The sequence below is a fragment of the Ischnura elegans genome, chromosome X (genome assembly GCF_921293095.1).
Source record: "Ischnura elegans chromosome X, ioIscEleg1.1, whole genome shotgun sequence".
NCBI classification, from domain to species: Eukaryota; Metazoa; Arthropoda; class Insecta; order Odonata; family Coenagrionidae; genus Ischnura; species Ischnura elegans.
The window spans coordinates 14,267,476-14,292,044 of NC_060259.1; the positions used below are offsets into that span (position 1 = coordinate 14,267,476).

The window sequence follows — 24,569 nt, forward strand, 5'->3', positions numbered from 1 at the left end:
GATTTTACGCAATCACCGCGTATAAAAGTGAACGAAGCAAAAATTGTCAGAACCGTTTTCATTACGATAGTAACCAAAACAAAGGTATCCATGGGCCACAAAACAAAAAACAAATATCTAAACAAATTAATAAAGAGCATTGATGTACGATAAATACGGGAGTACCTATATACGCATATTCCAACTGAAATCACAATTTATCTGTCACTCACACAGGCAATATATCACGACAAAGAATATTATAGAAGAAATTAACTATTAAAAAAATGACGATTGTGAACTTCATACGTAAAAGTTTTTGTGGTATGACTTATATGAACTTCGAACTATAGAAAGAAAAATGAACACATGTTTGAAAATGAAGTTATGTTATTAGTCATGGCATCTACACCAAAACAACCTTAAAAAGTTCAACACACAAAGACCTTAGCTCACCATTCTTGGAACCAGCAAAGATTCCCGAAGACTTAAATCCAGTCGATTAACTGTGAAGGTCAGCGTTTCTCTATCACAGAGGTGTAAGCAACCAAGTTAGAATAATTTGATCGTACTTTCAACCATATTTTGCAGAACATTGTTTTATTTTCTTATTACGCAGGCGATAAAAAAGGGGGCAAGTCGTGTGGAATTTATATAAGGAATATTTGAGGCAGAGCCCTGAAGAAATTAGGATTCGTCAACCGTATTGTGGGAATATTTTCGGATGAGAAAGTAAAAGAAAGGTGGTATTTCGCACTCTTCCGACCGCACCTTGAATATGCAGCGATATCAAATGGGATCGGTTGCAGAAAGGCTTAATCCGCGAACTGAATAAAATATAAAGGATATCAACGCATTTCGTCAAAAACTGCTACGGGCGTACAGACAGCGTTATTCAGATGTCAAGCGAATTAGGCTGGGAACCGCTGGAGAATCGGAGGCTGCGCGCTAGGCTTACATTGCTTGAACAATTGAGAATGGATATCTTTAAGAGCGACACGGAAAACATAATATTAGAGCCGCACTATATTTCCAGGTCCGATAGAAGCGATAAATTAAGAGAGATGTTTTGCCGAACGGATAGATATGGTAATTCATTTTTCTCACGAACCATTAAGAATTTTAATTAAGACTAGTCGTAATTTCGCTAAAGCATTTTCTTTGTTTGTGTTAACGGCTGGTGTCCTAACACCCCCTGCCACACGCCTTTTTTGCATAACAAAAGAAAGAATAATAGTCCAAGAGAAAGGAAAATTCATCTGTCACTTACTCAGACTGCATCTCTTCATGCAGAGTACTACAGATGTAATAATTCGTAGAAAAAGAAAAAAATGACGATTGAGAATTCCATACGTAAAAGTGTTTGCGATAGAAATGAGATTCACATCCAACAATGATTCAAAAAACTAAATAAATGGTTGAAAATGCAGTTAAGTTTGGAGTCATGTCTGCATCAACAAGGTCGACCTTCAAATGAAGAAGAACCTAAACCAACCAGTGTTTTCAATCGGCGAAGCTTTGCGAAAGACTAAAATTCAAGCCAAGAAATCTGAAGGTCATCGTCTCTCTCTTTCCTAAAGTAGTAAGCAGCCAAGTTATCTTCATTAAATCGTACTCTCAACCATATATTTTGCTTAACATTATGTTGCCTTTTTTATTGCGGAGGCAATTAACTCCAAATCTGGAATTTGCGACGAAAGAATGCCCGTTAGAATGACTTGGTAAAAATATAAAGTGACGGTAGGTGTCTCGCAGTGTAAATGAAAACAGCTGGATAGGTTGTTTGGGAGTTAACCTTGTATATCTATAGCAAGGATTTCCTAATGACAAAGAATTCTTTAAATGATTTAATAACAGAATGCATTCGGAAGAAGTAAAAGTTATGTTAGGAGACTTCGCGATGATTTCGAACATACACTAGAGATCGACGCAAGAACATATGAAAAGGTAATTCCTTTGCGAAGAAGGGAGTTCATCAAAGGCTAATGAGTAGGTTTTCAGTAAATGCCAACTAGACAAGACTATTTAAATTACTTAATCACTATTTAAAATATTATCGAATAACAGCAGGCGAATCAATAAGTAGCATTGAGGCATAAACGTGTTAAATTTCACCAAGGAAACAATCCACTGTTCCCAAATAATATCAACAGCGAAATGAATGAGACCAATCCTTCACCAAATGCAAACACGCACAGAAGATCGCTCATAAAGCCCATTCATTAGACGCTAATATCAATGACGAATACTCAAGTGTATGTACAGTTTCAGAAGCCACTAATTGGTAAAATGATTAGTTTTGAAACAAATTAATTAACCATGCAACGGGAAATTGAAAAAAATCCGTCACCTGCATCTTGAGATCTACACAAAAAAATCTAATCGCATAAAACGATCTATCGATCTTATTTTGTATTTTCCCTGCAATGGTGCCAACAATTCCATTCACGGAGGAACAAGCCAAAGAAAAATAAAATCTTCAATTCGTATACGAAAGCATATAATCCCGTGCAAATAAAAAACAATTTCTTCAATTTCAAGTAAATATTAGCACACCAATGGCAACTTTTTGGCATATAACATAATGAAATAATGTCTAATATTAAAAAATGAAATCCACTTACCATTTCTCCCCTCAGGATATCCCTCCGACGTAATACGTATAATTCCCAGAATTTCCATACTCGTGTAACTGACACTGCACTATTTTCACACGGAAACAATTTACTGAAAATAATAAGAAATATACACATAATAACATCATCAAGCAGAAACCAAGAGTACAAAATACGAAGTATTAAATATTATCGAAGCAACGTCCGGCTATTGTGAACACGGAAATGTTTATATCAGAAATTAAAAATTATTGAAAAATGATAGTTAATCCACTTAATTATTCAATTCAATTCTTATTAATTGCAACAGTCGTGTGATTCAACGGTAAAGAAGAGAAAGCTAGCGAAGAAGTCTTTTGTCGGTTGCATTCGGACGAAATTTCCGAATAACTGTGATAAATTTAAGCGATCACAAATGCTTGCCGACGACACAAAGGAGAGAGACGCCTACTTCAAATATCAACACGAAATATTAAGGAATGAATCCAGTGAGATATCCACACAACATCTTGTGACTGAAAACATCTGGGCGTAGCAGTCGGCGGTCAAATGGGGCAGCCTTGCGAGAATTCCATCACCTCGGTGACAAGCCCCACAGAACTCGGAATATTCTTGCGGCAATAGCTACGAAGACGAGAATGCTAGATAATAATATTAGCTTAAACCACACGATGGGGGACGAGTTCCTTCATGTAAACTATTCTCAAAATCTCTTAATGAAATCACCGGAGTAGTAAGAAGGTATAGCCTTGGGGAAAAGCATTTCGTAAGCTATTCACATATTATCGCAATCAGGGCTAATCAATCAGAATCCGCCTTAGTGAAAATAAGATCGCAATATGATCGCTGCAACTTACTATTTACGAACATCTGATATGCGAAACATTCTGACGACATTACCTAAACTAGATAACTAGACATGGAACTCAATTTATGAACAATTTAAACTCGCAATAACTCTCAAAGTCGTGAAAGCGAAAATGCGGTAATGAATAGGGGACGAATTGAAAATCGAAAAGAGAGAATATATCCCCAATTAAGTCCTATCGTTTGGCAGGAACAATGGAAACACAGAAATCACTGGCGAATATATCACAATTACGCTACCTTCAAACCTTTGAGGTTCTTTGCATAGGGTAATAAAAATAATCAAAGGCGGGATAAATCACAATAAAGCACAGAAACTCATGAATTATTATAAGCACTAATAAAAGCAGATTCTCTGATATATTAAACAATAAAATGTTATAGCAATGACATATGTATGACACGATAAAAACGTTAACCTATGAATGGCTTGCTCACTTACGTCTTAACTCCACGGCGGTTAGCAGGAAACTGATAGGAGCTCCGCGGGTGCGATTCGTCACCTGAGTGAAGAACGTTTATGACGTCACGAAAATTTGAGTCTGATTTATTTCGTTAAAAAATAAAAAAAGAGTATCAGTTTTCAGCTAATAAGTGATATTCAATTTAAATTAATTTTAAAATGTAATATTTTTAAATAAAATCGTTTAAAATAATTTAAAAAACTATTACGCCACTTTTTGATCAAAGCTTACGAACACTGATTGGCTTTTGTTTTCCTGACGTCACGTCTGCTTTCTTTGTGATGCGGAACAATTTCGGCTGTCTCAGTGTCTGGGCCCTTTTGACTCTCCGACGGTTTTTAAATGCTATATTCAACTCCTCATTCCATTTTCAAATCCTCCCCACCTCCCTGACTTTCCTCCCCCACCCACAACTCAACGGTCTTCTTAACCGTCATCACACCATATGACTCGTTGTGTCATTTCAAACTGCTTGCTCACCGATAGCGTAACATTGTCTACATCAACGGACAACTGTTTCTAACTCCATTGACGTCTGTATGACAACCCAATGGATACACGGATGCAGAATCGTGATTATTTTACGTACACGCAGAGTTTGCTGGAGAAATTAAAAAACAGTGAAATAACGTGCGCATGCGAGGTCAGAGTTGGAAGAAAACCTGGTGCAAACAGCGGCTTGCTGGGACGACATTAACGTGATTGAAAGACTTTGGGTACGTGAGTAAAATATTATTAATGTGTATTATTATTATGGTTGCCATCGTATAATATGCATTCCAATGCTTGATTCGTCGTTGTTTGGCAAATTACCAATCTAAATACATCTATACGGTCAACTGTTGGCATTATATGGTTCAATTTGCTGCACTTTTTGACGTGACATCTCATCACAAATATCTGGCCGCCCTGCTTTTTATCTGCGGGAAAATCGGTTTCTCTTTCATTGGCATATCTCTCTAAAGGCATCTTTCAACGGTACATTAACACGAACGAGGTAATGTGTGAATGCATGAACGAAATCGGTCGATATGTACGGAACATCCACGAATGAATGAACCAAATTAGAACAGGTTCTTTATTCAGTACATGCATTCGTTTAAGTTGGGTTTTTATCCGGTGCACTTTCGTGTTCATTCACGCGTTCAAATACATTCAGACGTTAATTCGTAATGGTTGATGTTCCGTTAAAACAGGCTGTACGTGTCGGTCTCTTGTGTGCATTTTTACAGGTAAATTCTTCATCGCCGTTTTTCCGGGAAATGATCCTAAGGTTGATCTGCTTTACTGCCTACAGAGAATTGGGAGTACGGAATGAGCTGTTCGAGTGGTAAGTCCTCTCCATGTTTACGTCTATCCATAGCAACCTCCCGTTTGAGGCAGCGTTTGAGAGATCGATGACATTATAATTATATTCTCGTAAATCCCCTCAAATATAGTTCTATGCCCCAACGCAACAATTCAATGCCGCAGTATAAGCTGCTGTGTCATTACGCATCCCTCATTAATATTCCATAAACTTATCGAGTTGCATTGGATGGATTATCGATATTGTTTTTCACAATTCAGACCCATAATATATTACAAGTACTTTATTCAATTTCTCGGATTACCTTCCTGTATCTCAGTAATATTTATTCCATGTAAAAAAGGTGGTCACTTATTGACATCTTAGATTACCATTACTTTATTTAATCATCTTATGGATATATTTTTAGCAATTGATGTAGATAACGATAATTCTATAATATTTAATCCAGCTACCGGTTTCATGCAAGGTCTAATACTTATATCTACTTCCAAAAACCTTCCTAATGCTGTATTTTTTCTTTGGTGTAATTTTACAGTGATGCTGTACCAATCTTTTTCCTGGGCATTGATCCTGGTGTTGGTCTGGGCTGCTGTCACGGATATGAGAAATAAGCAAGGGAAAATACGGTGTCCACAATTGGTACGAGCATGGCATCGGAGCAGAAATTCAGGGGAAATAATTGTAAACACGTGAGTGAAGAAAATGGAATTTTCATTTGAAATTGCAATCTACACAGGGGTGCCAACCCCCCCAACCCCATAGCTGTACTACAACTCACCCTCACTGACGACCAAATCCTGCGAAAACAGATGCGACTAACCACGTATATAGGGGGGGGGGGGTAACAGGGGTCATAACCCCCCAAATTTTATCTAAAACAATTTATTTTATTGGTCCCACAATTTTTGTATCCTTGTGAAGAAGTAATGAGAATGTTTATAGAGGGAGTTCGATATGTTACGAACGCCAACATACTACGGTAGATCAGATAATGAAAATAAAATAACAGAGATATATAGACTGTAGAACACATTGATTCAGAATGTCGGTTTTTCCACGATAGATAAGACGAGACCATAGAGGCAGCGTTAGGACTTACTTAGAAATAGGTTAGTTAACTTATATTGTAGACTACTGACTTATTGTACTCCTTAATATATGCTTCTGTATATTATTATTATTATTATTATTTCTAACAGCATTCTTTGCATATTATTAAAATTAAAAGCGTACTTATTGGTATACGTGAATGCCCGCGGAGATGAAATTCGTATATTTCACTTCCATGTTAATTATTTTCATTCGCATATTTCACTATTAGCTGAAATTAACAGGAATATTGGTGATTACGTGAGTGAAAGAATGTAGCTACCGTGTAGATTCAAGTGAAACTGCAATCTTTGTACGGGTTCCATCCCCTCCCTGTCTCCAAGACGACTGACCGCCCTCCCAAACCTCACGACTAATGCCACAACAACAAAACAGATGCGAATCGCCTCCGTAATTTTTAATTCGTGTTTCAATAGGCCTACTATTTGCACATATGTGTTATTAGTGTTCGTCGGGGCTGCTGCCAAAATCCAATTAAAGCCTAATTATTAAATTTTTAAATGCTTTTCTCTCTCAAACCCGGGCTTACATGGACAAAAACCTTCACCAGTATTCCTATCTAAGCGTCTACTTTCAAATAAAAAAGGTTTCGTCTTCTTTCTCAACATCACTTACGCAAAGTCTCCTTGTCAGAAAAATACGTTATTTTTTAAATCATTCGTTTATCTGTAATCGCTTTCTCTCGCTGTAGGGGGTCTGCTCCCCCCAGACCCTCTTCCCCCTGAAAAAGGCTTCTCGCCTTTTCCGGTCACTCCGCCAGCTTTTATAACTATTGTTAGACTCTATGACGCAACAGCTTACCAGCCTCCATTGTTGAGATAAAAATTCACGAAATAGTGAAATGCAAGATTTGGCCAGAATTGCTCCTATTGGACTGAAAATCGGATTATCGACACATCACGTGGTCTGTCATCGAAATATTACGTTAGAAAACGATTTTGTTGACTCTCAAAAATTATAGGCAGGGGTAGGCAACAGTGTTATAGATAGTAAGTGTAGTGTTTTCATAATTTATCCCAGGGTTTGAGACCATTTCGGAGGGAATCGATTCGACGACTTTTTTTGTGTATCGTCTCGTTCACTCCAAAATATTTCGATGAATCAGTCAGTCAGTGGTCGGAAGTGCGTTTTGCTGTATATTGATTACCCTGTAGCCGTTTCGTCAGGCATATCCTAGGCAACTACGGGGTTCCCGAGGTTGGGGAAAAGGAAATGACATTTGCATAGCCACGAGGAAGGTTGAGGGGGTCCGGAACCCCCCCGAAAAGTAAAAAAAATTATTACTTTGCTGAATAAAATATATCAAGATATTGGAAAATCATGAATTAACAAAATTTTCTATGAAAAATGAAGTTTTTTCGATTATGATAAGTGTTAAAATTAGTTGTACACCATCTACTTAATACCCTGTTTTTTATTTTTTCAAACTTTCCCACCTAGTTTTGGACCCCCTCCCAACAAAATTTCTCGCTAATTTACTTTAATAGCTTATGGAGAAACATAAACCAAGTGCCTACTGACCCACAATCTTTTTATTTATTGCTGTCAACTAGTTTCGACGTCTATACCGTCATTATCAAGAAGGGCAGACGGTATAGACGTCGAAAATAAATGACTGCAAAAGATTAAAAGTTTATTGAACAGTAATTGGTTTTTGTTTCACCATGAATACTTCATCGTTCCATCAAGTAACGCCCAAATCAGTTGATTTTATCATTAATATCTTGGGCGGAAAGTGTTGCAAACCTGTGTGTCAATAGACGTCATAAACTCTAATAATTCAGAACGAGAAATTACATATCAAGAGGACATTTTCCTCGATGAAGGCATAGCAACAGGTGATCCGCGTGTTGACAACAAGTGCTATCAAAAAATTAACATTGCCCATTTGCAACTTCGTTTCATTGACCAAACAGAAATAAAATAAAACTATTAACGAAGCATGTAACAAAATGAAATAACGCCCCGGCTGAGCTCGAACCACCAACCTTTCGGTTGAGAGCTGAACGCACTAGCCGATTTCGCCACGGAGGGGATGCAGGAAGAGGATTTCTATTGGTCTAACAATAAGGATTTGTTTACGTGATACCTTACTTTCGCTTGATTAAAATTAGATAGAAAATATTGTGTTCCTAAAAATTTTCCTAGAATTTCGGAAGGGGTAGATTCCAGGATTTTTTCGTATCTAGTCCCGTTCACACCAAACATTAGTATAAATCAGTAAGTCAGAAGTGGATTTTATAGTATAATTATGCTACACCTTGGCGATAAAGAATTCTAAATACACTCATTGTGGTTAATAAAACAAATAAAATTTTATTCCCACATGCAAGAGTATAGATAAATATAATATAATTAGTTTTAAAAGATGAAAATTATCCTTACTTGCTTATTTATTAATATTTGGAGCCATTAGACGCTTTCCACAAGAAAGAAGCCATCTCGTAAGATCCGATAATCGTTTGATACTTTTCTTCCTTAATTTATTTAATGTTAACCCTACAAGCTACACAATACAACACAATCACCACAACGTGCTTCCGCACGTACACAATCGAACACACTTCACACTATATGCACCATGCGCTAATCCAGCGATTTCCAAATTCGCATTATTTTATCAATCCACATTCACCAATGCACTCATTCACTTTGTGCCACGAAACATTAACATCTTCGATAAGTGTAAAGCACTTCCTTCACGTTATCAGAACAGGGGAATAATTTCTTCACTAGACAGAAAAGGCACACTCTTGAATAAAAGTCGACACTCTCGTCACACGGTTACCCAGCAACTGAACGATATTCAGAGTCGCTTCGCATAGTCGATGCGATATTTTTTCTCCGCCCTCAACTCTGAATTGCGTCATGCCGAAGGCCTAAAGACTCACGATCTCTTCCTACGGTTAGTACGTGGCCACAGTTCACTGTAATTGTAAGCCCGCAAACATTGAAGAAAATGCGGCCAGTCGAACTGCAGTTGTTCGTCATGTTAACCGCGCGAGTGAAAATATTAGCGATCATTCACGATGACTTGTTACGGGATCTACACTGATTCTTTGGGTATGTGTAATGCTAATCTACGCACCTCAGTGATTGTAGTCTAATATATAGGGTTGACATTTATCTCATGTTTGGTGAAGATTCGAAATATCCAAGCTTAAAACTTCGAAATAATAGCGAATAATGGAATAAATAGCATTCGACACTCCCATTAGAACCACACCTGCATATTTGCATACTTACTAGCTCTCCATAAACAAACACAAATTCGAAATCCCAGGCATACTGCCGCTTTCACGCAGAGAAAATCCAACGCGATAAGATTTTTCTGCGATTACGCAGCGAGTTGAACTGCAGTGATGCATCGTGTTATAACCGCTCGTGTGAATGCTAGCGATTATTCACGATGTCTTCGTGTACGGAATCCATAGAAATTATTCCCATTGAGCGCACTGCCAAATAGTTTTTAAAAGGGGATTGCATGTCCCCAAGGGAGAATGATTATTTATCAATCGGTCGATTCGTCAACCATAAAAACCATCATCAATTTAATCACCGCGGATCTTACAGTAACAAGATTTTTGACAGATTTCGTCATAGAGGATAAATGTGGGAAATCGCTCTTACCCCGAACCATAAAAGACTTTAATGAATGCTGGTCGTAATTAATTCTGCTTGAGCATTTCCTTTCTATATAATTAAATGCTTGGATTGCCTGAACAATTGAGAATGGATATCTTTCATAGCGACATATAAAGAACCGTATAGAAATTAAGGCTGGGGGGGGGGGGGGGGGTTTAGGTGCAACTAATACCGGGGTGAGTGGGGGTTTGGTATACCCACCAGGATAAGCGGTAGGTGCGAGATTAGTAAATTGTGGAATTATAATATAAATGGTTGAAAATGGTGAGTTTTACGGCTTCCTGAGGGATATTTTATTAATCCGTATACTATTCTCTTGGTAATATCAATCTAATTAAGTAAAATGGATTAAACTTAAAAATTTCTCTGAGCTCTGGGGGGGGGGTTTATCCCCCAAAACCCCCCTCGCTGCGCCACTGGCCCCCAAAGTCCCCTCGAAAGCATATTTATAATTAATGCCACTGCATCTTAGCACAATCTAACGATTTGATCGTTGGATTATTCTTCCTCATAGAATACTCCTCCAAGATCGTTAGTATATTAATTGCGTATGCTTGGTTTCGCTGATGGTAGGACCTGCCCGCCTTGTGACGGTGCAGGATTCCTCGTCCCCTACCTTCCTTCCCCGTCCTTCCCCTGGAGGCGTCGTCGGGCTCTCATCGCCGCGGCGCCTCCTTTCCTTGATCCTTCCCGTCCTTCCCCTTCTGGTGGTAGAGGAGAAAAGCTAACGCTTACAGTCCCTGCCCCAGGAGTGTACCCCGCGAGCCCGTCCTAAGGGTTTCGTTCTACCTGCATCTTAGCACAGTAGAACCACACAATAGGGACCTTGATACAGGGATGCCGACTTCCAAAAAATATTGGGGGGGGGCCAAACTGCGGATCTTGCCCCGGGAAATTTTATAAGTAGTGAGTTTTAAGTTTTTTTAACCAGTTTAGAAGAGTCATATGATCAACATTAGAACCCTGATAACTCTAATCTCGATATATGGACACTCCGGGAAAAATCGACAAGCCTGACACAATTTTTTCCTCAAACCCATAATGAATTTTAGAGGGGGCACGGGCCCCCTAAAGGCCTCGTGGAGTCGGCGCCACTGTCTAGATAACCATATCATCAAACATACTGATCTTAATTTTTTCCATTGTATTTGCTGGTAAAGTGTAAAATCTTACCTCAACTTTTGGTGCCCATATTCACAATACACATGGAATCACACTCATCCAGGGATGGATTCACCCAAAGTTACGCTAAAGGAACATATCCATTGAGTGTCCCTCCTCACTTGAGCTCCCCCCAATTTTTGGCATAGCCACCCACATTTGGCATATGATAAGGCATAGCCACCCACATGAGGTAAGGTTCGGAAAAAAGGAATAAACAGACATATGGCTGACAGCATGAGTTTATGCTTGAATTTTTACACAGGGAAAACATGGACAATTCAATTAAAGAAAAACAGCTTGGAGTAAAACTACATGAAGCAGTTAAACTTTTATGCAACTAAAACGCTTTCCAAAAATAATGTCTAACCTTAATTCATACAACAAAAATAGAAGAGTAACTGCAAAATTAAAAACATTACGTACTGCTGCAACTGAACAAACTGCGGTAGCACGAAATTTAGTATAAATTAACTAATTTTATAACACATGAACGAAAGCAGTGGTACGAATGACATTTCAATTGAAGAAATCCTCCAAAATACAGATACGGCCAACTTCATATCTGGTGCGAAGGCTTCCGCGGTGCGCTGGTAATGTAGACTCCATTTCCGGGTTTCACCGCGTCGTTGTTTCGTTGGGGACAGCAGTTTCTCCTGAATTCCAGCAGGCGTCTTCAGGTTGAAGGCATTATGCTTGCATTTTAACCTAGGGAAAACGTTGACAATTCAATCAAAGAAAAACAGCTTGGAGTAAAACTACATGAAACAGTGTAACTTTTATGCAACTAAAACACTTTCCAAAAATAATGTCTCACCTTAATTCATACAACAAAAATGAACAGTAACTTCAAAAGTAAAGCCTCCAGGCATTCCAGCAGGCGTCTTAGACCTGAAGATGCCTGCTGGAATACAGGAGAAACTGTTGTCCCCAACGCAACCACGACGCGTTGAAAACCGAAAAATGCAGCCTACATTAACTGCATATCTTCCAGAAAAATTGAAGTGCAGATTAAAAACATGAATGACGACATAATGGGGCCTGCCTCAAGCACAACGGGAACTATTTCAAAAGTGATGCACAATATTTTTCAGTATGGCTGAAGGAACCCATGTAACAATGAGCCTACTGACGGCGGTGCACTTCGAGGCCCCTCCAGCATAGATCATCGCCAGTTGCTCAACCCTTTTGCTGTGGGATCGTCAAAATACTCCTGTCACTCTGTGGGGCACATGAGCGGGGAAGATATTTTTCCATCGACCCCCGGCATTAGGCTGTGCAAAAAAAAGCATTTTTTTTTAATTTCAAAATCCTCAATCGGATTTCGGTGACCCACCGGGTATACAAGGATAGGGAAAACAAAATTTCGAAAAATTTTAAATAATACGGCGGTTTCCTATTACTTTTTTATTACCTAAATTGAAAGATAACTATTCCTGGAATTCGCATTTCATGCTCTTAGATTTACGAGTGACGATATCGATTTATTTATTTATTTAACCCCGAAAACAGCACTGATTGGCCTTAACATCGGTGGGATAGAACATAACGAGGATAGACGATAACATGACTGACATTCAAGCCCTGGGCAGGGGGTAATCTATCCAGGCGGGACTCGAACCCGCGACCTTCAGCTTGGCAGGCTGAAATTATTTTATATGAAAGGATATTATGAAGGAAACTACCCTATTGTGTCAGCATTAGGAGATGAATGGAAATAAATGTATCTTAAACAGTTAAAGCACAATTTAAATGAATTTCAAGTAATACGTCGAAAATCAAATTTATATGTGTATCCAAAAGGCTTGGATAAGCCCTAAGTAAAGGCATTTGCAGAATACTAATGGAGATTATATACATGTTTGTAAACCACTGGGTTAATGGCCTCAACAGCTCTGTAACAGAAATTACTCAACTGAATTTGACTCTAGCAATGCTACTCAAAACACTTGAGACGAAAACCAACTATGTACTCGAATCGACTGAAAATTTTTTAATACTAGCAGATCCCTATTAGGGTGGTTACCTTTATTAATGAAAACGAAATCCATTGATTGCGAATCCTTACCCAACATTAGTGTACTCACAATATACAAATTATTTGGTTTTTAGAAATCCCAGTTTAGTTTTGTCCACAATAATTTTAAGTATGGCAGAAGGAACCCATGCAACAATGAGCCTGCTGACGGCGGTGCACTTCGAGGCCCCTCCAGCACAGATCATCGCCGGTTCATCATCGGCAGGACATGAGCGGGGAAGATATTTTTCCGTCGACCCCCGGAATTAGGCTGTCCCCAAAAAAAATCATTATTTTTAAATTTCAAAATCGTCAATCGGATTTTGGTGACCCTCGGGCATAAAAGAATAGACAAAAAAATCAAAAAAAATTTAACCCCTCAAGCGCGGCGGGCATTTATTTAAATCCCATCCCAGCGGCCGGATGAGATTAAGATGACTTCACCTTATTGGCATACTATCATTCAATAATTTATATCTTTCATAATATACGATCAGTATCGTTAAAATTTTTTGTAAACTTGCATAATGTAGTGCGCTACTATGTAATAATTTTTCGAGCGATTTGAATAAATAAAGGCGTTGAGTTTTTCGACCGAAGTCGTCAATGTGCTGGTTTAAAACGTAATTTCATCGAATCATTTTAAAACATCCTGAAGGCATAAAGTCGTTATAAATATTTTATTGGAGAGGGAAAGAATTTCTTCAAAAGATAGAGCAATTTGTTTTAATCTAAAATACAATATCTGGCGGAGAAAAAAAATTATATACAGTAGGTCAGGAAGCGTACTGGGTACGCATGACGGCGTTGAGGGGTTAATAATTAGTTAGCGAGAGGCACCCAAATACCAACACCATTAACTTGTCATATGATTTCGCGAAAACTACTAAAATAAGGGTAATCGGGGTACCTACGTAATGACCCGGCTAATCCCGGAATTCAATATAGCAGTCTTACTAACGACGAAGAACAAAAGCAATATTTGCTGCAGATTGTTTCCCAATTTCGAAAAGTGATAAATGAGTGTACGAGGAAAGAGCTTGTACAACTGAAACCTGACTTTGTTGAATAATTTTCTCAGTAGGTTAACGAATTTGTAACGATTTTCCAAAACAAAGTTAAGATTGATCACCATACGTGACGACATGATTTGGTATACGAAATGAGTTCAAAATCTGAATTTGAGAGAGAGGGAGAGAGTCACTGAAGCATTTGAACATAGCGGGCAACCGTGGGAGAGGAAGGGAGGGAATGGGGGACGCATCGCTTAGCGACATTCTTGACGTCAGGCTGCAGGGGGGCTGCAAATTATAATAGGTGAAAGATACCCAAAAACTGACGAAACTTTTGTGGGTCATAACTTACCCTGATTACCATAAATTAGACAATTTTCGCAAAATCGTTTAACAAATTATAATAGGTGTTGGTATTTAGGCGCCTCTCGCTAACTAATTATTAAAAAAAAAAATTTGCCTATCCTTGTATACCGGATTGTAACCGAAATCTGATTTAATATGGAATAACAAAAAAATATAGGTGAAGCATTTATTGCCGATAATACATAATTTCATTCAATGCATGTAATCACAACTGCATTAATGGTCTCTAGTTGTCTCGGTACAATAGGGTAGTTTCCTTATCAAAGAAAACGAAAGGCATTGATTGTGATTCGTTACCCACGATTAGTGCATTCATAAATGCAAATTATTTGGCTTTAGAAATACCAGTTTAGACGAATGGCAATGGTCAATTTTATCCTCATTTGAAAAAGGACAGATTGGCGCCCACGCGATGCCATTCCACGTGACGTCACATGGACCTAGTTTCTATACGAGTAGATAGAAGTTTTACATCGTCTGAGGTTACCAATGCATGCATGAGGCACAGAGCTCAGGGAAACATCTCCTAATAATCACACATTAAAAATACCTAAGTTCGGAAAGTTCCCTTCGTTTGATAGGGGAATAGTAACCCTCATTTAAGCCAAGCGCTACCAGCTAGCTGGTTACTCTGCTACCTGCTAGTAGCCTGCATCGTAGCGACGCTCATAGCCTCGCACCATGGTGGCCTCACACTGTGGCAGCCGGAACCAGAATGACGTCACACGGGCTTTTCCCAGCATTCATAATCAGCCATTGCGTTTTCATGCGCTTGAATATTTTCAATTTTCATTTAATCGCGAAAAATATATAATCGTCATTTAAAATTCTAAAAGCGTGAAATATCTACTCCAGGAGTAATAATCTTTCGATTTAGGCAATACAAAATATTATAGGAAACCACCCTATTTCTGTATATGTTCAGCTGTGTATCCTAGGGGGTATGCATTCTAACATGTTTTTGTGACCTTGGTGGTTGCATCAGCCCCTTCTCTTGAGATGGGATACAAAAGTAAAGATGGAGGTTGTGAATATACGTACAGGAGGGGGAACCACTGGTTACGTGCGTGGAGCAAAGTGTGCCTGGAATGGGGGTGCTATAAGTAGGATTAGCCACGCCCACTTTGACCAAAGCATTTCCAATCCCATAAGCGTCAATACAGTAAAACCTCTATGTGGTGAACCTCTTTACATCATAAACCTCCATACATCATAGCACCCCTACAGTCCTGTCTAATTTACATGTAAAATAGGCAAACCTCTTTGTTGTGTACCTCTTTATATCGTAAAACCTCCACTTATCATACCAAGGAGATACCCCCGAGACGGCCTTACTTCCTCCGCAAATCATACCGAGACATTATAGACCATTAATGCAGCCGCGATTACGTACATGGAACGACATTTTCAGCGATAAATGTTTAACCCTTATTTTTTTTCTTATACACCTATAATGTGTGGTAATTTTCATATCATTCATTAGTTGAGGCTGTTTGGTTCCAAATGAGAGCATACCTAACTGTAAATAAGAAAAAAGGTATCCAATTATCGTAATCATTTTAAGTGACTGTTGAATTAAGAGAGATCACGTTGTTTTCTCTCGAATGATGGCAAAAATCAAGCGATAGCACTCGCTTTTTGTAATTATTAAATAATAAATATATGTTCACTGATGCATGCATGAGTGTTTCATCATCACTGGTCAACAATCCTAGGATTGGTTTGACGCAGCTCTCCACTCTATTCTCCTAGAGTGTTTAAACACATAAATATAATAGTTTAAAAGACAGTTACTGCCTTTCATTTCCAAAGGATATGAAAAAAATGGTGGCTATCACTAAAACCTCTCTATAGTGAACCTCCATACATCAAATTGCCCGAATTTTGGTCCCCTCCATTACGATGTAAAGAGGTTTTACCATATGGTGTCATTTTTGGTCAATACTCATCAATACATTAAAATAAACTATTAAACGCACAATGTAAACCTTTTTCCTTACTTCATTGGTAGGCTTCGCGATGTTATAAATTCATTCAATGCATTCAAAATGAATCCAACACTAACTGTTAAAATTCAACGGTAACTGCTGAAGTCCAACAGTAACTGTTAAAATCTAACAGTAACTGATGAAACCCAACAATAACTGTATAAAATCCAACAGTAATTGTTGAAATCCAATAGTAACTGTAGAAAATCCAACAGTAACTGTAGAAAATCCATCAGTAAGTATTAAAATCCAATAGTAACTGTTAAAATCCAAAAGTAACTGTTAAAATCCAACAATAACTGTATAAAATCCAACAGTTTTTTCGCTAAGGGATACCATTTTAAGCTATGCCTGAGGGTTTAATACACGTTGACTTGGGATCACTTGTGGTATTATATTCTAGTAATCATCTATAATATTATGTATATTCAAATGTAGCTATACTTGCTCCATACATAGATGTTTTAAATATAATTTCTCATTCACTGTTTTATAATTATTGTGTGCATTCACAATGTACCCATAGGAAGTGAAAAAATTTACTGTCACAAATTGGTTTCATTTCGTTACAGCCATGGCACAGTTAGGGAGGGATTTCCTTCCCACCCAAGAGCCATAGCTCTTCTCCTATGGCATGTATCTAAGTTCATTTGTTTCAGTCATCAGTAACTGCTGAATTCATCGATAACTGGTCGATTTATCAGTGACTGTTAAATTTAACTGTTATTGTTAGTTTTAACAGTTACTGTTAACTATTGGTCCCAATTTACTGTTGGATTTTAACAATTACTGTTGGACCTCAACAGTTACTGTTGGGTTTCATCAGTTACTGTTGGATTTTCTACGGTTACTGTTGGATTTTAACAATTACTGTTGGACTCCAACAGTTACTGTTGGGTTTCATCAGTTACTGTTGGATTTTCTACAGTCACTGTTGGATTCAACAGTTGTCCCAATTAACTGTTGAAACATTCAACAGTTTTTTTTAACAGTTTTTTAACAGTATTTTCGCTAAGGGAATTTCCGTTCAAATACTTCTTTTTACAAACGGAGCACACGGTTCAAAAGAGGGAAGCTTGCTGAAGGCCATAAATGAATGAAGTAGCATATTATTATAATAATATATTATTCAGCCCTGAAGATGAGTGCCGAGATGGTACTTGAAACGTTGGCCGTTATAAAAACATTTACCCGGTGGGAATCCCGAGAAAAGTTTACCCACATTATTCGCCGGGAAAGCATAAAATCATATTTCATTTAAGAGAAGTCATATGATCAACTTTATAGAACCTTGAAAACTCGTCTTTTAATAACTGGGCACTCCGGGGAAAATCAGCAAGCCTGCCACATTATTTCCTCACTCCCATGACGAGTTTTTGAGGGAGCGCAGGCCCCCTCAAAAAGGCCCCATGGAGTCGGCACCACTAATCATGTATCAAGGCCACGTGCAGACACTGTCCACGCATTTACCTACGCACGTGTATTTGAAGGGCAATTATTGGTCCTTGTGGCATGACGATTCGTTGACCTTAACACTTTGCATGCCATGGACGTAATATTACGTCCCGCTAATCCTTCTGAGTGCGAAAGATCCACAGAGAAAAAAATCATTCGCCTTGACCGGGATTCGAACCCGGATCCCCCGATTTCCGGTCGAGTGCTTTAGCCAGTTAAGCTACCGAGGCGTCATTCTTCCCTGTGGATATTTTGCGGACACTACCGGACAAGGTGTTGCTGGACTGCGGGGCATATTATGCCACTAGCAGTCCAAGTCGTGCGCACAGCGCCACAGCCGGAGAGCAGGCCCGGACATAGAACACATAGAGGTGTTCGCTCTTGACTAGTTTTTAAAGTATACCGGGACTAGTCACGGTGATATCGTACACGGGAGTCACCCGCAATGCACAATCGTGCGAAAGATCCACAGAGAAAAAATCATTCATCATATGCCCCGCAGTCCAGCAACACCTTGTCCGGTAGTGTCCGCAAAATATCCACAGGGAAGAATGACGCCTCGGTAGCTTAACTGGCTAAAGCACTCGACCGGAAATCGGGGGATCCGAGTTCGAATTCCGGTCAAGGCGAATGATGTTTTCTCTGTGGATCTTTCGCACAATTGTGCATTGCGGGTGACTCCCGTTTAAGTTATCACCGTGGCTAGTACCGGTATGCTTTAAAAAAACAAATCCTTCTGAGGATTGCCATGGACGTAATGTTACATCTTTCTATTTAATTGGCTTTGTATGCATGAAGCCGTAATATTTCGCCCGTGATACTTTTCCAGTTTACTGCTTAGTGGTTCTGTTTTTTTTTTTCAAAAATCAAATCCTCGATGGAAAAAGAGTTGACTTTATGTCTTGAGGACGAAAAGTCCTCTTCAGCTACCGGCATCCTTATCTTGGGCCACTGACCCTTTCTGTCATCCAGGATTTATAATGCTTTGCTTGGAACAATGCATTTTTTATGATTTCCATTTTTTAAATAGTTCAAATTGAGCGTATTAAAAAAATTATTATGCATGTTATGGCGGTACAGCATTTGTTGCAACTATTTTATTTTTCAAAAACAGTAGGTTTTCATTGTTAAATTATATATTTAAAAATTAGCCATAAATCTTATGCAACTCATTCATAAAGAAGAGCAAAGTCCATTTTTATTGAAATGCACGTCGATATAAATATATTTTTGATGCTTTTAAAAAAATGTACGAATTTAGTAAAAATGGCTGGATTTTTCAGTAGGGCTTTAAAATTAGCAGCCGGAACTCAAAGTGTTAAATCCCTGGTCCCTCCATTATTCCTCTCACAATCTTTATCTTGCCCTGAATTTTGTTGATGAAAGGTGACGTCATGAGAGATATTTTTAACAGCCTACAGGTAAGGAATTGGTTTGTTAATAACAGTCATGAATAAAAGTAATTACACTGAAATAAAAGGAAATTGTATTTGGTGTGGTACAAAAATACCCTGGTTCACTCATTATTACAAAGTTCGAGGGCCTGAAAAACCAACATTTCGTAACAATGAATGCATGTAAATTAGACAACCAATTAACTGAGGAACTGGTGAAAGTAATCACTATTCAACGCGATGGGATAACAAAACAGCTAAAACTGATATTAAATCTCTAGGTGCAGAGGAAATACCCCCGCGTGTCCTCAAGGAGTTAGCTCCACAGAACACACCTTACTTAGAGATATTATTCAAGAAGTCGCTATCTGAAGAAAATTTAGCACTAGACTGGAAAATTGCAAGCGTTACTCTGATATTCAGAAAGGGAAACAGACATGACCCAGGTATCCAATTTCTTTAACATTGGTTATAAGCAAGATACTTGAGCATATCGTCGTTAGCAATGTCATGACTTCCTTGGACAGACGTAACATCCTCCATGACTGTCAGCTCGGATTCAGAAAAGGTATATCATGTGAAACACAGATCGCGCTCTTTCTTCTCGTCGTTATAAAATCTGGTTGAATCGAAAAGACAAGTTGGCGCATAATTTCTAGATTTTAAGAATGCTTTCGATACGGTAACGCACAAAAAACTTTTATACAAATTGCAATTTTGTGGATTAAACGAAACAGTTGTGAACTGGATAAGTGACTTTCTGAATGATAGTAAACAAAGAGTAGTCCTTGACGGAAGAATCAGCAGTACTTGGAACCTAGTCATCCGTAACATTTCGTTATCTTCCCCCTCAAGTCCTAACTCCTCACACCCTCTGCCCACCCCTCCAACCTGAAATATAAAAAAAGGCAGCAAAAACCAATCCCAGCATTATTCCCATGAAAAACTGACCAGCAGTCAGTCGGTCGCGAAACGTCGGGGCAATCTCCATTACGACCTGCGGCATACACCAGCATGTGACTTATTTTTCTGCCTTGCCTGTATAGTTTCAGAAAATAACATCCGTATCCAGATCCCGAACATCACTTTTGCGATTTCTCCTCGTAAGATCGCAATTTGATACTGTTTCTCGCAGAAAATAATTACGTGATACTTGCCAGGACTCTCCCTCTCCTACTCGAGTGATAGGGTGGGAATCGGCCTCATCCCTTCCCCCCTAAACGCCTCACGCAATCCATGGATGCCCCCAAACCTATGAAAACTATTGAAATGTTCATACAGTTGACTCTCGTTATTACGAAGTTCACGGGACCGAAAAACCAGAGGTTTGTAATGACGAAATTTGTATGAATGTTTCTTGTAGGAATCGTTTAAAAAAGTTTATTAGATGCAAGATTAAATTACTCGCTAACACATGAAAACAAGAATATTCGTTTTAGTTTCTCCATACTTCAGCTGTACAGTAGACTCGTTAATACTAACAACGTTATTACGAATTCCTCGTTATTATGAAAGTCTCGTTATTGCGAAGTAGCTACTAATGACGAATGGAAAGAAGAAAAAATTCACGATACAGAAATTATATGCCATGCCAACAATTACTGGGACCGTGATGATGCAATGATGAAATGATGCAATCGAGGATTGATAACATCTCGAATGCAATAATTCTTCGACATACGAACTAGATGCTTTCCCAGACATTGTTCGTAAGTTGATAAACCTATGTAGGGACCAACGATTTCCTTCACAACTCATCATATCTTCCATCCCTTGTCAATTTGAACACCCTTACAGGACAGACGATCCTCCACAACCATGCCCTATTCCTCTACCAAGTGATCAAATCCTAATTATACTGGAGGAAGAGTTCTCGGGTTTCCAGCCGGGTCCAAGGGTTTTACTGCACCGACGTTTCGAAGGCTAAGTCTGCCATCGTCTTCAGGAAACATAATGAAGATACACTTTTGTATGTTCCACAAGAGTTTTTAATACCGACCCAGGTTTCGGCAGTACACACTGTCATTATCAAGGTGAATATACAAAATTTTGCGAGCTTATATATACCTTAGGGAGAGGGGGTGTACTGCCAGTGTGTACTGCCGAAACTTCTTCATTATTTTTCCTGTCAACAAGTTCCACCAAATATCGCCTTCCAACCTTAAGCTGATCGTCTTCAGGGTGAATGGATTAGCCAAGAAGTGTCCGTCTTATATACCTTCGCGTTGGGTTCAGGTGGGCTCTGATTGGTCGACGGTCGGGCCAATGCGTGTCCTCTCCCCCTTCAGTTTTTTCAGGGCTGGTTTCCACGCATTGCTCAGATGGAAGCCGGCGTCTCTGTTCATTTTTCTCTTCTCAAGTCTGATTTCCACTGCTTCCTTTACGACACGGTCCCAGTAATTGTTGGCGTGGCATATTATTTCTGTATCTTGAAATTTTTTTTCTTTCCTTTCGTCATTAGGAGCGACTTCGTAATAACGAGGCATTCGTAATGACGTAATATTAACGAGAGTCTACTGTACAGCTTTAGTATGCAGCACTGCGTAACAGTCTCACCATTTTGGTGTCGCCCCAACTTACCGAGTGTCGTGTAATCAAGTATTCTTGTGTATTTTTATTCGACAGGAGTTTATGGTGGAGAGGCTGAGGGACCGCCACGTGCTGATTGCCCTATTCCTCTACCAAATGATCAATTCCGATTTATATTGTTCCAATCACCGTCATTAAAAACGACTTCAAAATAACGAGAATTTCATAATAACGAGGAATACGTAGTGACGTCGTAATATTAACGAGAGTCTACTGTACAGCATTAGTATGCAGCACTGCGTAACAGTCTCGCCATTTTGGTGTCGCCCCAATTAACCGTGTGTCGTGTAATCAAGTATTCTTGTGGATATTTTTTTCGACAGGAGTTCACGCCGGAGAGGCTGAGGGATTGTCACGTGCTGATCCACACGGGGGAGAGGGCGTTCCAGTGCGCCTCGTGACCCAAGGCGTTCAGGACGAAGAGCGACCTCCGACTCCACACCCGATCCCACACCGGAGTCAAACCGTACGAATGCCGGGTGTGCGGGAAGCGCTTCTCGGTCTCGTCCAACCTGGGCCATCACATGAGGGCGGTCCACGCCGGAGAACGGCCCTTCAGCTGCGACGCTTGCTCAAAGACCTTCACGTCTAAGGGCTCCCTCCAAAAGCACATGGAAACGCACTCGAGCTGCAAGGGGTTTTCGTGCGCTTAGTGCAACAAGCGGTACAAGACGAAGGCGTGCCTCACGAACCACGTGCGCAATGACCACAGATCCGGGGCGGAGGAGAGACCGTTCAAGTGCCGCCTGTGTTCAAAGGCGTTCCGCCTGAATGCGATCCTGAAGGCGCACGAGATAACGCACACGGATCTGAAGCCCTTTGCGTGTGAGGTTTGCGGGAAGGCCTTCAATACGGCGAGCAACCTGAGCACGCACCGTAAGCTGCACCTGGGCAATCGCGAGACGTTCAGCTGCAAGCAGTGCAACTTGAAGACGGTGAAAGAGGATTACTACCTGGACCTCATGAAGAAGAAGCACGGAGGAGGGGATGGGGGAGTTGGGGACCGCTCTGCGCACACTTCAGACGACAGTGAATAGTACGCAGTCTGTCAGAGTTCTTCTTTTTAATTTTAATAATGAATCGCTTTCACCAAGTTGGGCCTCAAACAATCAATTTAGTAAATTCGTTATTTTGACCTTCGGAGGTCAAGAAATCAACAATGCGGTTCCATTAACTGACACGGTTACGGTTTTCGGACACGAGGAAACCGGAAATAACACTTTTATATACGAAAATTAAGACCGTTGACCCAGTAAGGTCACAGTCAAGAAGAATAGGAAATGGGCTACCAACAAAGGTGTCGATCCATGGGTTTTAAAGGGTGCCCAAGTGATTTTAGGTCATTTTTGCCCACTAATTTTAGTAAATTCTTAACCTTTTCCCTACTATACACGTATATATACGTGTGGACGTTTCCTGACCCGGGAGACGATGGCCATATATTTACGTGTGAGATTTTCCTAGCCAGGAAAATGAAAGCCGTATATGTACTTTTTCTAGCTCTCCCCCTTTTAGGACGGTTGCGGGTTTACGTCGTCTTTGTCTCGGGACCCAACGCTTCGGGGTTTAGGATTTACCCTCGGAATCCGGGAGCTGGTACTCGGACCTCTCCTCTTTTAAAACCCCTCTTAGCGGTAAGGGACAGCGGTCATACAATTGTTTATCCAGTCAGTTTTCGAAATAAATATTTGTTCATTTCTCATAAAAAATAAACTAAGAATGGAATTATTTGTCTTTTGAGCAGCTTTTACAATTTTTAAACGAAATTCTACGATAAATATTAACTTATATCTGGAGTCATGTATAAAAATCAACATGGAAATTGCTGCTGCATTAGATGCGTTTATAATGACCTTGGAAATTCGTTTAAAATTTGACAACGCTCAGGTAAAAATGAGGAATTCAATTCAAAGTCTGTAATTTACGTGCAAGCAACAATTATCCATGTGCTAAATACATATAAGCAATTCATAAGTTGACAGCGAACCAATGCAGCAGGTATGGTCATAAACCGGGAAAGGAGGGAGCACAACTACTCTCGGAGTCCGAGATAATGCGAAGTCCCTGCGTGGAGGGGTCGAAAAAGGTTCAGCGAGACCCTTCTTAACGAATGCCCTCCAAAAATGCTCCGTACCACGAGAAAGAAGAGTCACTTGGGGGTCAGTACAGCAGTCATGCTAAGACGAAAACTCCGCCGTCTCGAAAGTGTTAAAAATTAAAAAGAAGAACTTTGTGCTTTCACATTAATATTCAAAAAAGGTCAAAAAATCAACAATACTGATAAATGAAGTGCAAAACTGACGTGGGCAACCTTTAAATCCCATGGATCGACACCTTTGTTGGTAGCACATTTCCTATTCTTCTTGACTGTGACCCTACTGGGTCAACGGTCTTAATTTTCGTATATAAAAGTGTTATTTCCGGTTTCCTCGTGTCCGAAAACCGTAACCGTGTCAGTTAATGGAACCGTATTGTTGATTTCTTGACCTCCGAAGGTCAAAATAACGAATTTACTAAATTGATTGTTTGAGGCATAAATTGGTGAAGGCGATTCATTATTAAAATTAAAAAGAAGAACTTTTTGCTCTCACATT

The 24,569-nt window shown here is 39.4% G+C and overlaps 1 protein-coding gene across 1 annotated transcript; it reads left to right on the forward strand.

The window, feature by feature from the left end:
* The first annotated feature begins 15,567 nt into the window (after window positions 1–15,567).
* On the forward strand, window positions 15,568–23,012 carry LOC124170644 (zinc finger protein 726-like). The gene is made up of 3 exons (XM_046549506.1): window positions 15,568–15,652; window positions 22,299–22,441; window positions 22,629–23,012. The coding sequence occupies exons 1-3, from the start codon at window positions 15,568–15,570 to the stop codon at window positions 23,010–23,012; spliced, it is 612 nt and encodes a 203-aa protein (XP_046405462.1).
* Window positions 23,013–24,569: the final 1,557 nt, after the last annotated feature.